Source organism: Macaca thibetana, chromosome 1 (assembly GCF_024542745.1).
Source record: "Macaca thibetana thibetana isolate TM-01 chromosome 1, ASM2454274v1, whole genome shotgun sequence".
Classification (NCBI taxonomy): Eukaryota; Metazoa; Chordata; class Mammalia; order Primates; family Cercopithecidae; genus Macaca; species Macaca thibetana.
Window position 1 is genome coordinate 131,181,478 of NC_065578.1, and position 13,462 is coordinate 131,194,939.

The following is a 13,462-nucleotide window of genomic DNA, read 5'->3' on the forward strand; positions in this document are numbered from 1 at the left end:
CCAGCAAAAGTACATTTTACAAATAAAGAAAAAGTGAAGATATTTTCAAATAAATAAAAAGGTAGATAATGTATTGCTAGCAAAACTACACCATAAGAAATACTAAGAGAAATCCTTAAGGCTGAAGGAACTTAAAATCTGATTATACGAGAAAGAATGAAGAGCACTGAAAACGATAAACATTGGTTAAATATAAAAGATTATGCACAAAGGTAATTTTCTCTTAATTTCTTTATGATAGCATATGCCTGTTCAAAAATTACGACGACGTGTCAGTAGGTTTACATAATTGGGACTAAAACATTGCAAATTTTCTACATTTAACTGGAAATAATTCAATGTTAAGTTTAAGTAGATTATGTTAAAAATACATGCTGTAATTCCTAGACCAACAACTAAAACAACATTGCAAGAAAAATAGTTATAAAATTAATTGTTATTTTATTCCGACATCTAACTCATCTTTTGGATCTTCCTAACCCCACAGCAGGATCCTGGGAAATAGTATGGTGAACAAAAAAAAGGCTTCTTAAGTCTACTTGCCACTGCATCACCAATTGGCTGTGTTATCTTGGGTAAGTTATTTAATATTTTTCATGCCTCAGTTTTCTTATAGGAAAAATAGGAATAATACTACTACTTATATATTTTATTAAATTCATATAATGAAATTAGTCGATATCTGGTGATGAATACATGTTGCCAATTACCATTGTTGTTTCTATTAAATCAGTCAATGAGTGAAGATGTATGTTGAAGGTGCAACTATTTACACGATTAGTATATCAGAGACACATGCATTTTAAGAGTGACAAGTCAGATTAACCTAGTTGTAGGTAGACTTTTGGGACATTTTAAGGTTTCAGAACAATCTGAAGGTAGAAATATCACCTTCAGATTGTGAAGATTATATCAGATTATATCACATATATCACATGTCTGGATGCAGATATTGCAGCATAGTTGAAACAAAGGAAGAAGATGAAAATAAGGTAAAGTGGCTTTTAAAATGATGCATCTGAGTAAAAAATTGAATAGACAAATGAGGATGCAGGAATAGATTGACTCTGAAAGAGATCAGAATTTTCTTCAGAATGACTTTAAAACCAGACACATATCCAAAGTAGTTATATCAAGCTCTTGAGACAACAGTGGGGAACAGCTGAATTCTTGTTTCATTTTTAAATTATACATCTTATGGTATAAATGTATAAGCATAAGTCCTTAGTTCTGTAATTTTGGACTGGTTATTTAAAGTCTATTAAGCTCAGTTATACTTCTATAAAGTGTAACTATTAACACTATGTCACTAGGCTGCTGTAAATTTTAAAAGAGATTTATCTTGTGAAAAAAATTAATGTAATATTTAGCACATGGTACCATATTTATTATTTAAATCATGATCCTAGTATCTCTTGTTCACATTCCCCTTTCTGCTTTCCCCAAAAGGGTATTCCCAACTAATGACACAAAAACACAATTAGATGCGCTTCCTGAGACAGCACCCATTGGGACTAGGGAGTCCTCCGAGAAAGAAGCTGTTTGGATGGAAGAAGATATTATTTACCACCTGGAACTAGGGGTGTGGAAGAAGGTTTCTTGGTATCATTTGGAGACATCACACTGCTCAGAATAGGAGATTCCAAAATGCATCTCAGGTCTTTCTCCTGTGGGCTAGCCTGCTGGGAGGCAGTCTAGTGCATGGCAACTAAAAGGCAGGACTTGCTTTATGAGCCTCTTCAGGTCAGTGTGAGCCTGTTCAGGCGAGGGGAGAATCATCCCTTGACTTATGCTTTGGTTTAGAGTAGAGTTTTTGGAGGCAGCAGTACCTGATTTTGGGCTGAGAGATGCCTGCTGCACAACCTGCCTCGAGCTCTGGCTTTTTCTTCAGTGCTCAACATAGATTCCCAGGTAAAAGGAGCCTGCCCTACTCTGCCCAAGGAATTTGGAAAGGGTAAAATGGCATGGAAGAGGGGTTGTATAGATACAGTGATTATTGTTGAACAAGCTATTTCTTATTCTATGTTCATATTAGTGTGTGTTCCATAGTCTCTAAAGAGAGTCATCATTGCGTGGGGAAAATAAGGATAGGTTAAGACTCACCATACCTGTTTTCTAATCCTGGTTCTGTGTGACTTCAAGAAAGTCACTTCACCTCTCTTAGTCTTTGTACCTGATCTATAAAACAAAATCCATTAAGATCAAGTCTCCCCACCTACCCACAAAGTTCTTACAAGCAATACGGGTGTTTCCATATGTGTATTTTCACATGACAGTGTAGGTATAAAGACAATATAAACGTATATGTTGTGTGTGTATCTTTATATGTGATGTGTGTATGAATTTGCACACTCTAAATACATATGTATTTGTAATGTGTGTGCATGCCTGATATATTCGTGGATATGGCCATTAATATCAAATGTACAATTTATAGTTTTGAATGTGTAAAATATGCATAATTATGTGTAAATGCTATAAAGCATATATACACCTGCATGTATGTAGTCATATGTATGTTTGTGTACAAATATGTGCATATGAATGTCTGTGATTGTGTATCTGTGTATATGTATATGTACATACAGTCATATGAGAATGGACCCATACATTTGTGTCTAACAAATACTTTTTTGAAGTTTGAGTAGAGTCTAAATCAGAGCTTCCTTTTTAAGTTATAACAGGAACAAGAGAAAAAGAATCCATATCATCCACCTTTTAAAGAAGCCAGGTACCTACTAGCAAGGTGGAAGAAATCATCAAATCTATCAGGGATATATCTCTCAGAATGGGGCAAACCAATGTAACCTCCTGGAGGGATTTTGTCTTCCTGGGCTTCTCCGGTTCTGGGGAGTTGCAACACCTTCTCTTTGCCTTGTTCCTCTCTCTGTATCTCGTCACTCTGACCAGCAATGTCTTCATTATCATAGCCATTCGGCTGGATAGCCATCTGCACACTCCCATGTACCTCTTCCTTGTCTTCCTATCCTTCTCTGAGACCTGCTACACTTTGGGCATCATCCCTAGGATGCTCTTTGGCCTGGCTATGGGGGACCAGGCTATCTCCTATGTGGGCTGTGCTGCCCAGATGTTCTTTTCTGCCTCATGGGCCTGTACTAACTGCTTCCTTCTGGCTGCCATGGGCTTTGACAGATATGTGGCCATCTGTGCCCCACTGCACTATGCCAGCCGCATGAATCCTAACCTCTGTGCCCAGCTGGTTGTTACTTCCTTCCTGATTGGATACCTCTTTGGACTGGGAATGACACTAGTTATTTTCCACCTCTCATTCTGCAGCTCCCATGAAATTCAGCACTTTTTTTGTGACACACCGCCAGTGCTGAGCCTAGCCTGTGGGGATACAGGCCTGAGTGAGCTGGGGATCCTCATCCTCAGTCTTCTGGTCCTCTTGGTCTCCTTCTTCTTCATCACCATCTCCTACGCCTACATCTTGGCGGCAATACTGAAGATCCCCTCTGCAGAGGGGCAGAAGAAGGCCTTCTCCATTTGTGCCTCGCACCTCACAGTGGTCATTATTCACTACGGCTGTGCCTCCTTCATGTACTTGAGGCCCAAAGCCAGCTACTCTCTTGAGAGAGATCAGCTTATTGCCATGACCTATACTGTAGTGACTCCACTCCTTAACCCCATTGTTTATAGTCTAAGGAATAGGGCTGTACAGACTGCTCTGAGGAATGCTTTCAGAGGGAGATTGCTGGGTAAAAGATGAAGGTTACACCAATAGGACACTTTCTTCTGTGTAGGCTGGGCATAGACCAAGAACCCAAGCCAAAGGGCCAGGTATTCAAGTCCTCAGGCCAAAGCTTTCCTACCCCCAATCATCTGGAAAAGCCTTATCCTGCCTCTTGCCCTTCCCCCCGACCGCTTGGAAATGCAAAGGCGGTGCTTCCTGCCTGCTCACTGTGCACAACTCAAAATGAGCCCAAAATCTGAATTTTAACTTTCAGCCTCTTAGATGCCACCCCTAGTTACTGAAACCCATTAAGAATTTAAAAATTTAATTAAGGTAATCAAGAATTTTTTAATCGAGCTGAACAAAAGTTTGGAGTGTTCAAGTTCAAGGCAGGGCTGGCAGGAGCCTCTCAGGGATACTGTAGAGATTTCTAAAATCATTACATAATTAGACTATTTGACCTGTAATGTTCTTCCAAGATTGGAAACCTGGTGAATATAAGCTTGACAGGTTAGTTTAAAGCTTTGTTAATGAACAGGTGGGTCATTTTTACTCCCACTGGGTGTCTTTCATCTTTTTATGCTTTTACTATTTTTTTAATTGCAACTTTTATTTCATATACAGTGGGGCACATGTGCTTATAGGTTCATCATTGTGCTATTGACAGTAGCAAAAACATGGAATCATCTTTTTATATAGTTGTCCTTCCTATCTCTGACTCTATTACTTTGCCCTTTTTGTTTTAATTGATTTTCCAAGCTGGGTGGATTCTATTTCAGAAAATATATTTACTTCCTTTTTTTTTGGTAATTGTTAACGCTCTCTGATAGCTTCAGAATCTTGCATGTTAAAGACCCTTCTCATTTGGGTCACTCACCAAACTGGATACTGTTCTTTTGAATCTATTGCAAAACTATCTATTCTGCCTATTTCACTTTCCACATATAATATGGTTATATATAGTGGCAGACATTATTTGAGAAAGTGTCATGAACTCACAAGACCGTCAAGCAGGAGTTTGAATCCAAACTCTTCAACTTACTAGCTGTGTGACTCTAGGTAAGTTATTTAACATTTTTCAGCTTCAGAGTTCTTATCTTTAAAATGGTTATAACTTCAGTTTTGTGTTGGTGGCTAAACAGGATCATGCATACAAAGAATTTAGCACAACCCTTGGATCATAGTGATCTTCCAATAAATTCCAGTTGCTACTATTAAAATGTGAGAAGGAAAAAGATACTGCCTTTTAGTTCAGGTAGAGTTTACTCCAGGTAGAGGATCAGAGAAGACTTCGTGTCTTAAATAGTATTTGAACTTGTTCCTAAAGGATGGATGAGCTTTGAATGCACTGACGGGGTGGGGGGAAAGTACATTATCAGAAGAGAGAACATAAAAGCCAAAGGCTTGATGGTAAGACAATATAGGCCTGTTTCAGAGTGTGTGAGTTATTCAGAGGGGCTGGAAACACCTCACAAATGATGCTGAGAAGTTAGTTTGAATCAAGGCTTACTTGTTGAAAGAATTTGAATACCTTGCTTCAGACATGGTCCTTTTGTCTATAGGAGATAAAGCACAATAAAACGTTGAACAGAGAGTGGATCTGGGAAGGGATTTAGGAAGATTAATCTAGCAGCAGAGGGGATGATAGATTTCAGCAGAGAGAAACCAGAGGCAAGGAGATCAGCAAGAAATCCATGGATATCAGCTTAAAGAAAGGCAAAGAGGCTTTAATATGGATAGTGACATTCAGAGACTGAAGGAAATCACAAACATGAGATTTTGAGAAGATAGAATTCATAGGATTTGGCAGTGAGAGAGAAGTGGGGCATGGCTTGAAAGACGAGGAAAGAGCTTAGGCTGAGAAGATATTTTTCAGATAGCAATCCATATTTTTCTATGCTCTCAGGAAAGAAACACATACTCTAGTTGGAATTTGATGAAAACTGAATTTGAGAGGAAGGAAGCTAGATCTCAGAGAACGGGATGAAGACAAGTAGATGAGTTAGACAGCCAAAAGGGCCTCATCAGAGAGAAGGTCATCTACTCTAGAGTTCTCCATATAGGGAGAAGTAATCTCTCATTGCACTGAGGCCATGTGAGCAAATTCATTTCACCAATTCATTCAGTCTGCCCAGCATAACATTGCCTAAATGCATAGTGACCAAAGGTTAGTAAGGATGTTTCAAGTATTGCTAAGTAATACTTAATGGTCTAACTTCCACATGTAGCAGTCTTAAGTATGGAAGGGTATAAAATCACTTGGAGGGATTTTTCAAAATAGGTGTTTCTGGAATCTATCTCTATTTGTTTCTACCTTGAAACAATTGATCTGGGATAGGGAAAACATAATAGTCTTCAAAATCTCGTTTGGTGATTCAAATTTCCTCCCTTGATTAAGTATGTGACTATGTGCTTAAAAAGGGCAAACTCTTCTTCCGGGTACACACATTTGACCCACTAAAATGACTAATAATTTGATCTAGGTCTTGAAAATTTTTGGCAGGGTTAGCATTGGGGGAATGGAACCACATCCACTTTTGCTTGTGATTATTTTCAGCACAAATAGTTTTAGACTATCCATACATGATAAGTGTGATATTAAACGATGCTAATTTTTGATGGCCTATATCTTTTCCAACTGTACTATTTTTGGTAACTCATAATTAGACAATTTAGACATTTGTGAACATTAATTTTGAAAATACTTTCTGCTTGTTATAATCCATAGTATTTGACAATTTAAGAAAAGAGTCACTAAAATACCTGTATGTTGTTAGTGTCAATGATAACATTTTAGCTTTAATGATTTTTTTGTTTAAAAAAAGGCTCTTATGACAGGATTTGTCCTGCACAGATTCATTTCTATGCAGAGGAAGGGACTGAGACTTAAGATGGTAATCAAGGGGCAACATTAATGGATTGGTAATTGGGGACTATTTGTGCAGAATGCTAGCAGTTTTATACACAGCAAATAAGTGATCTAAGAATTCTCACCAGCTAATGACACCATTACCTTTTATAAATCAAATCAGAATGTTGGCATGTAAACCTGTTCAGACTAAACCTGGCCTGAAAATTTATGAAGATATTATCACCTCTTCTTTTTTTAAATTAATTCTTAATTTTATAAATAATTCTATTAACTTACTTTAATTGGATATGGAAGTATTATTTTTGTTACATTAAAACTTAAGAGAAAATACGGGTGCTTGGAGGACAAGAGAAAGCCCTGCTATGCTGGAATTTTGTCATTCTGAGAGTAATGACAGCTACCATAATTTTGAATTATGGAAAAAAAAGTTAAGAAGAAAACAGGTGTTATGTTGATCTGTGTGTTGTTTCATTGTACAAACTAAAATATTCATGTTCTCCAGAATATCAAATATCTTTATTTTCAAATTTAAATTTAAACACATTCCAAAGTTTAAAAAAATTGTTTGCAAATTGCCTTGGATTTTATTTATTTACTATACCATGGCCCTTCTTTACAGTAAAATTAGCTGCCCACTCTTATATAAGTACAGTTCTCAGAAATATAGAAGCTCAACATTTCACTTAACTTTGCCCCAAAAATATTGTTAAAAAGAATTACTATATAATAGGAATAAAGCATAATGATAAAGACATGCAAAACAGAACAAATAAAAAATAGAAACTTTGACACACCTCAGCAGTGACTAGTTGCATACAAAATAGCATCCACTCCTCCAACTCTATTAACCTTTCTATCTCCCACCCTTGAGATTTTTTAAGATCCTGCAATAAATGTAATATGCACACAAACACAAGCACACACACACACGACGCCATCTTTTATCTTCCACATTTGCCTGTACTCTTCACCCCCCAGTAAATTTCCCACAACACTAAGATTTTCTATGATCCACGAGGAGCTGCTTATGAGTTGCCAAAATAGGAATTGGTGAAGCCAGCGTAGTCATAGCCAGAGAGATGGCTTCGACCCTGTGGGTCCATATATTGCTGCATATGTGTGGCACAGAATGACACTTGCTCTGGGGTAAGGGCCTGAAAAGTATAAAAAGAGAAAAATACGGTTATAGGGATTCAAAATAGCTGGTTCCTTGGGGCTTCCCATATTATGCCCTAAATGCAGGAGATGGAGAGTCTCTGGAAGATGCAAGCGCTATTTCTATTACACACAATTTTTTTATCATAAATATATAACATCTAATGAGTAACTTAACTTTTAATCTCAGCCCTTTCTTGAAAAAGAGCTTACTTACTTTGATTATTCTGTAAATCTCATTCCCTAAAGTTGTTTTATTAAATAGAGGGAGTTATATGCCTAACAACATTTGTTGACCACTTGATCTATTTCATCCTCCTGGCTGCTTTGAGATGTGGGGACTAGCATGTTTTATGAGTAAGGTAAAATACTCAAGAAGGTAGAATAACTCACCAGTGGTCACACTGCCAGAAAGTGGCAGAGCTGAGACTTGAACTTATGATCCTCTTATGCCAAAGAGTTCCTCTCTTGGCTGTGCTGTTTGACTACCAAGTAGATCCCTAAAGATTCCAATAAGTTAGCACGTGGGTGGGTGGATGGTGGGTTCCAGATATTGTCTGAAAGACCACATCATTTTCTTTTTGTAACAGCTTTGTCGAGTTATGATTGATAAAGAATTGTACCTTTAATGTGTACAGTTTGATGAGTTTAGACAATTGGATGAGTTTGTGCAAAATGATACCATTGTGTATGTGACCCTTTGTAATCTGGTTTCTGCTTAATTGTTTTCCCTTTCGCTTCCTGTTACCATCTTCCTACTTTAGGTATTAGGAAAACATGTTTTTTCAAGTTCCTTTGCACACACACTTGCCTTTGCCTGAAACACTTAAGCTTTCCTTTGGTCACTTGATGAGTTCCTGCACGTCCTTCAACACTCACCCTGTGTTAATCATAGATGATACCTTCCCTGATGCAAGTATTTTAAGGAGAGGAATGAAGAAAGCTCTTGGAATCAGAGAGAAGAGAGATTACTTCTGGTTGTAATAAAATCCCCCACATCTTTGTTCCCATGACAGATGTGTTTGCTTCTGTCACAGTGTTTTTAACTTGTAAAGTTCTGTCTTCCCCACTACACCTGAGTCTAGGGACTGTGTCTTACTAAACTGCACTCCTCATGCCTGGAACATAGTAAGCATTCAATAAATGCTCTTTGAATTAATGAGAAAAAAAGAGAAATATCCTTAAAAACCGAGTTGCAGATTTTGAATGGACTCTCATATTCAATAGAGAACCACAGTACATTTTTGAGTTGGGTCAAGACAAATTGAAGTGGTGACCAAACCAAATGACATCTTGTGCAAGGGGAGGTCTGAAAAAAAAAAAAAAATGGGTGGGTTTTTTCAAAGTAGGCCACCGGGCCTGAGATGACCAAAATTCAAATTAGGATGACAGTGTAATAGTGGAAGCAACCAGAATCAGACCTGCTTCATGTCTTCTTTGGTAATATATGACTTGCCCTCCGCCAGGGCTTGGAAAGCATTCTCTATTTCATTGCTGGACTTGATGTTTTCTGACTCCTTGTGAATCAGGAAAGCGGTATAGTCCTCCAGTGAGACGTAGCCCTTCCTGTGGGAGAAATGGATCAGGAGCTGAGCCTTCTCAAGGCAGAGAAGGAAGGCCCCTTTTATATCCTACTCAGTGTTGTGGAAACAGAGGAAAGCCAGATTCTCCAAGTGCCTCTTCCAGCTAAGCTTTCTAGGATGAGATGGGTTATGCTCTCCATTTTGGCTCCCCTTCATCACAATTTTACAGCCAAATATACACTGTTTACTAAGCTCCAGACTCTGTTTCAACATGGGTCATTCAGCCTGATTCTCGGTGAATTTTGAAATTTTCCATCAGCACCTCAAATAATTTCTGCTTCTTCGGTTTTTAGTATTAGCAAGAATTAGTCCCTAACAGTAACTTGATCTCTTGATGATCTAACACACTCCCATAAGCACATAACAACCCCAACCCCATGTGTTGGTCTCTGAATCACCTATGTCTCCTTAAAATCTCACATACATGAAGGGATTCTTCTCTCTAGTCTCATCCATAAAAGCAACTGAAATTCATAGATTGAACATAAATCATGAATTGGAGAAATTGTAAAGCTAGTCCTTGAGTTAAAGTTAGCACAATTTACTGCTGAGCTAATCTTGAAAGGGCACCAAGAGCTGCCTAATTCATTTATGGTTGCCTATTTCTTCCTATTCTCAGATGAGTTAATTTCATGTTTTATGGATCATTTTACTCTCTGTGCTTCTCCCTCCAAACCCCCATCCCTGCTGTGGTCTGATCCCCTAGTCTTGTTCCTACCTCCCTGGATCCACAGCATCCAGGAACTTCTTAAACTCGGGCTCATGTTCATCCTCCTCCACCATGGGCAAATAGTAATTGAGTCCTCTCAGGCAGGACAGGAACTCTTTGTGAGTCAAGTGCCCTGTCAAATTCTCATCAAAGTGTCTAAAGAATAAAAAAAGAAAAAAGTTTTTTTGTCAAGCTCAATAGAAAAACCAAGTGAGAACAGAAAGGAATATGTCTTATTGTGTCAGCTGAAGCTTTATTGACCTGTCATAAAGCTATCAGAGGACTGAATAGAAAGCCTGTCTGTGTCCTGTACATTTTTTTTAACCTAATGGATAGAAAGAAAAGCACAAAATGTTGAGAATGAAGAAACATATTTTTTGAAGTCTGAAAATCTCACAGAAAGCCATGACTGGAGCTAATGAGCATATCTAGGTCTTCATTTAAGATTCCATCAAGCCTCATAGAGTGAGAGAAACATTATTTGTAGCCTCATTCTGAATAGTCTGAAAAACAAAGAAACAGTTAACTATGAAATTATACTCACTTATAGATTGTACTAAACTCCTTCAGAGTCTCTTCACTCACACCTATCGTGTCCCTGAAAGAAAAAACAAAAACATGAATTTACCCTGTATATAAAACACAGGGTAGAAGAACACAAGCTACATGGAAGAGAGAGAAATTTGAATGGACAATTTGCTATTTGAGTCATCTAGTTCAAGAGTTGGCAAACTGTAGTCCGTGGGCGAAATCTGGGCTGTCACCTGTTTTTGTACAGTCCAGGAGCCAAGAGTAGCTTTTACATTGTCATATGGTTGAAGATAATCAAAAGAATAAAATTTTTTGAAACATGAAAATTACATAAAATTTAAATTTCAATGTCCATATACAAAGCTTTATTGGAACATGGCCATGGTCATTCACTTATCACAGCTGCTTTTTTCACTGTAACAGCAGAGTCAAGGAGTTACAGCAGAAAATATATGAGCCTCACAAAGTCTAAATTATTTATTATCAGGCCATTTACAGAAAAAGTTTGCCAATCCTTATCTAGATAAAAATGTTGCCAAAATGCTATTGAGACCTGCAGCTGCTTTGATATGATGAATTTATCTAGAAAATAATGAGTTTCCACCCTTCTGCTCTATTTGGCCATGCTTTAAATGTTTCTTTTGTTTTAGACATTACATTTTAGATAAAATTCTATGAAAGGGAATGGTTTCCTAAGAGATCACATAAGATGGTGAAAGAACTCTGAGAAATTGGGTATAAAAGTCAGTTGTTGTACAAATGGGTGATGAGTAGGCTCAGGTGGATGGAGAGCACTGTCTTTTATTTCATGATGGATTTCAGTATAAAGAGAAATAGTCATTCTGTGGGGCAGTAAAGACCCAGAACATTGGTACTCTGAAGCAACTCTTTTATCTGGTGCACCAAACTCTAGCCCTTAGTTAAGGTCCTAACACCTAACACCACCTGCACCCCTCCCTGCTCTGGTGCGTTCCCTCAATACTTGGCCTGGATCTGTTGCTCCAGGTTGTGTTGCATCCGCAACCCAAGCTGGTACAGCTGGTCCCACTGCTGGGCCAATCCAATGGTGCTGTATTTGATATCAAGGATCAGAGCATCTTCCATGTTGTCCCCCAGGTCCTCAATCTTGGTTAGTTGACGCTTCATTGCCTGGATCTCCTTCTGTTTTCTCTGGAAAAATGACAGAGAAGAGAGACAGTCAGTCGTCCACGTTGCCAGCTCAAAACCTAGAGGTGAAAGAGGAGATAACTGGCTGATTTTGTTTTCAGGGATTTTCTTGTTGTCTGTGAAAAAATGAACTACTCAGGAAAATCACTTCACTTCTGTAGCCCTCATTTATAAAATAATGGGAAGTTTAGGTGAATAAAACCTGTCATTCTCGTATTCAGTAATATATAAATCTAAGAGTTAGTAGTTATACATACACACACATACTGTTCACTCCTGGGCTGCCTTCGTCAACTTGGGATGATGTTCATAGGCTGCTCCTGCCACGCAGACATGTTATATGCCAAATTTCTGGATCTTGCCATGCTTTCTCAATGAGGGAATATTACTCCCCACAGAGGGCAAGTGTGAATTGATTCTGATGATTGTGGAGTGCAGTGAAAACAATCTGGGATATGACAAAGCTTGTAGCCCTTCAAAGGTCAAATTTTCCTGACATATTTTTTTTAAGTTTTAATTATATATAATAGATGTACATATTTCAGAGTATACATGACAATTTAATATGTTCATATAATTTGTAAAGATCAAATCAGTATATGTTGGATGTCTATTACCTTAAACATTTGTCTTTTCTTTATGCTAGAAACATTCAAATTATTTTCTTCTAGCTATTTTAAACTATACAAGATATTATTGTAAACTATGGTCACCCTACTGATCTATCAATTACTAGTCTTATTTCTTCTATCAAACTGTATATTTATACCCAATAATCAACCTCTCTTCATTCCTCTGTGTCCCCCTACCATTCCTATCCTCTAGTAACCTCCAATATACTCTCCTCATGAGATCCATTTTATTTAGCTCCCACTTATGAGTGAGAGCATGCAATATTTGTCTTACTGTGCTTGGCTTATTTCATTTAATATAATGACATTCATTTCCTTCCATGTTACTGAAAATATCAGAATTTCATTTTTTAATGGACAAATAATATTCCATTGTGTATACCATATTTTCTTTATCAGTTAATCCATTGATGGGCAGTTAGGTTGATTCCATATTTTGGCTATTGTGAATAGTCTCCCTGTTATCTCCTGTCATAAACATGGGAGTGCAGATATTTTTTTAATATATTAATTTTCCTTCTTTTAGATATATACCCAATAATGGGATATGGTCTTTCTCTTTTTAATTTTTTGAGGAATTTCCATAGTGTTTTCCATAGTGGCTGTACTATTTCCACTTTCTCTACATCTTCACCAGCATCCATTATTTCTTGTCTTTTTGATAAAATAAATGGAGCTCATCAAGTGACCAAAGGAAAGCCTAAGTGTTTCAGGCAAAGGCAAGTGTGTGTGCAAAGGAACTTGAAAAAACTGTTTTCCTAATACCTAACGCATAAAGTAGGAAGACAGTAACAGGAAGTGAAAGGGAAAACAATTAAGCAGAAACCAGATTACAAAGGGTCACATACACGATGGTATTATTTTGCACAAACTCATCCAATTGTCTAAACTCATCAAACTGTCCACATTAAAGGTGCAATTCTTTTTCAATCATACCTCGACAAACTCACTTTAACTCAGGTGAGATGACAGTCAGAACTACCTGACATTGTATTCTTTAGTATTTCATTATTTTGTTAGAAAAATAATTAAATATAATTAGTTTTTTTTCTGCTGCAAGAATGATAGTAAAGTTGAGAAATGCTGTTCTAACCCATTACTTTGCTCAATTGTCAAGAG

The 13,462-nt window shown here is 37.5% G+C and overlaps 2 protein-coding genes across 2 annotated transcripts in view; one reads left to right on the top strand and one right to left on the bottom strand.

Moving 5' to 3' along the window:
* The first annotated feature begins 1,629 nt into the window (after nt 1-1,629).
* On the top strand, nt 1,630-8,842 carry LOC126948339 (olfactory receptor 10Z1). The gene is made up of 2 exons (XM_050779988.1): nt 1,630-1,763; nt 2,676-8,842. Exon 2 carries the CDS (start codon nt 2,789-2,791, stop codon nt 3,728-3,730), a length of 942 nt encoding a protein of 313 aa, XP_050635945.1. The 5' UTR covers nt 1,630-1,763; nt 2,676-2,788; the 3' UTR covers nt 3,731-8,842.
* SPTA1 (spectrin alpha, erythrocytic 1) overlaps nt 7,592-13,462 on the bottom strand; it is a 75,562-nt gene continuing 69,691 nt past the window's right edge. The window contains exons 48-52 of the mRNA XM_050779975.1: nt 11,527-11,714; nt 10,558-10,611; nt 10,023-10,169; nt 9,143-9,287; nt 7,592-7,720 (exon numbers count right to left, since the gene is read on the bottom strand). Coding sequence (XP_050635932.1) covers nt 7,592-7,720; nt 9,143-9,287; nt 10,023-10,169; nt 10,558-10,611; nt 11,527-11,714 — 663 coding nt within the window. The remainder of the gene's footprint in view (nt 7,721-9,142; nt 9,288-10,022; nt 10,170-10,557; nt 10,612-11,526; nt 11,715-13,462) is intronic.

What these genes read in the sequence shown, in the direction of transcription:
- LOC126948339 (XM_050779988.1), top strand. Translation starts at nt 2,789, where the DNA reads ATGGGGCAAACCAATGTAACCTCCTGGAGGGATTTTGTCTTCCTGGGC.